The sequence below is a fragment of the Nanorana parkeri genome, unplaced genomic scaffold (genome assembly GCF_000935625.1).
Source record: "Nanorana parkeri isolate BGI_ZX_2015 unplaced genomic scaffold, ASM93562v1 scaffold3698, whole genome shotgun sequence".
Lineage (NCBI taxonomy): Eukaryota > Metazoa > Chordata > Amphibia > Anura > Dicroglossidae > Nanorana > Nanorana parkeri.
In genome coordinates, this window is record NW_017309966.1 from 37,400 (window position 1) to 38,100 (window position 701).

Below are 701 nucleotides of genomic sequence, written 5' to 3' on the forward strand. Positions count from 1 at the left end.
ATTTCCTGTCACATGGTACCATCCTCTATATACATTTCCTGTCACATGGTACCTTCCTCTATATATATTTCCTGTCACATGGTACCATCCTCTATATACATTTCCTGTCACATGGTTCTATCCTCTATATATATTTCCTGTCACATGGTACCATCCTCTATATATATTTCCTGTCACATGGTACCTTCCTCTACATATATTTCCTGTCACATGGTACTATCCTCTATATACATTTCCTGTCACATGGTACTATCCTCTATATACATTTCCTGTCACATGGTACTATCCTCTATATACATTTCCTGTCACATGGTACTATCCTCTATATACATTTCCTGTCACATGGTACTATCCTCTATATACATTTCCTGTCACATGGTACCTTCCTCTATATACATTTCCTGTCACATGGTACCTTCCTCTATATACATTTCCTGTCACATGGTACCTTCCTCTATATACATTTCCTGTCACATGGTACTATCCTCTATATACATTTCCTGTCACATGGTACTATCCTCTATATACCCTTCACACTCACCATCTCCAGCTGGCGCCCGATATTCCCCATGGTGATCCCTCCAGCAAAGAAGATGCAGGGCAGCCAGGAACGCACGTACAGGAAGTCAGGGGATGTGTATCTGCAGAGACGGTACAGGAAATGCGTCACAATAAAATGCGGCGATGCTCAGAGCCCCCCC

General features: G+C 42.1%; 1 protein-coding gene across 1 annotated transcript in view; it reads right to left on the minus strand.

Annotated features, from left to right (window-relative positions):
- The window catches only part of LOC108803408 (insulin-induced gene 2 protein-like), a gene marked incomplete at its 5' end in the record, with an annotated part of 7,815 nt that overhangs the window by 6,553 nt on the left and 561 nt on the right, over positions 1–701 (minus strand). The window contains one exon of the mRNA XM_018575252.1: positions 542–641. Within this exon, the coding sequence (XP_018430754.1) occupies positions 542–641 (100 nt within the window). The remainder of the gene's footprint in view (positions 1–541; positions 642–701) is intronic.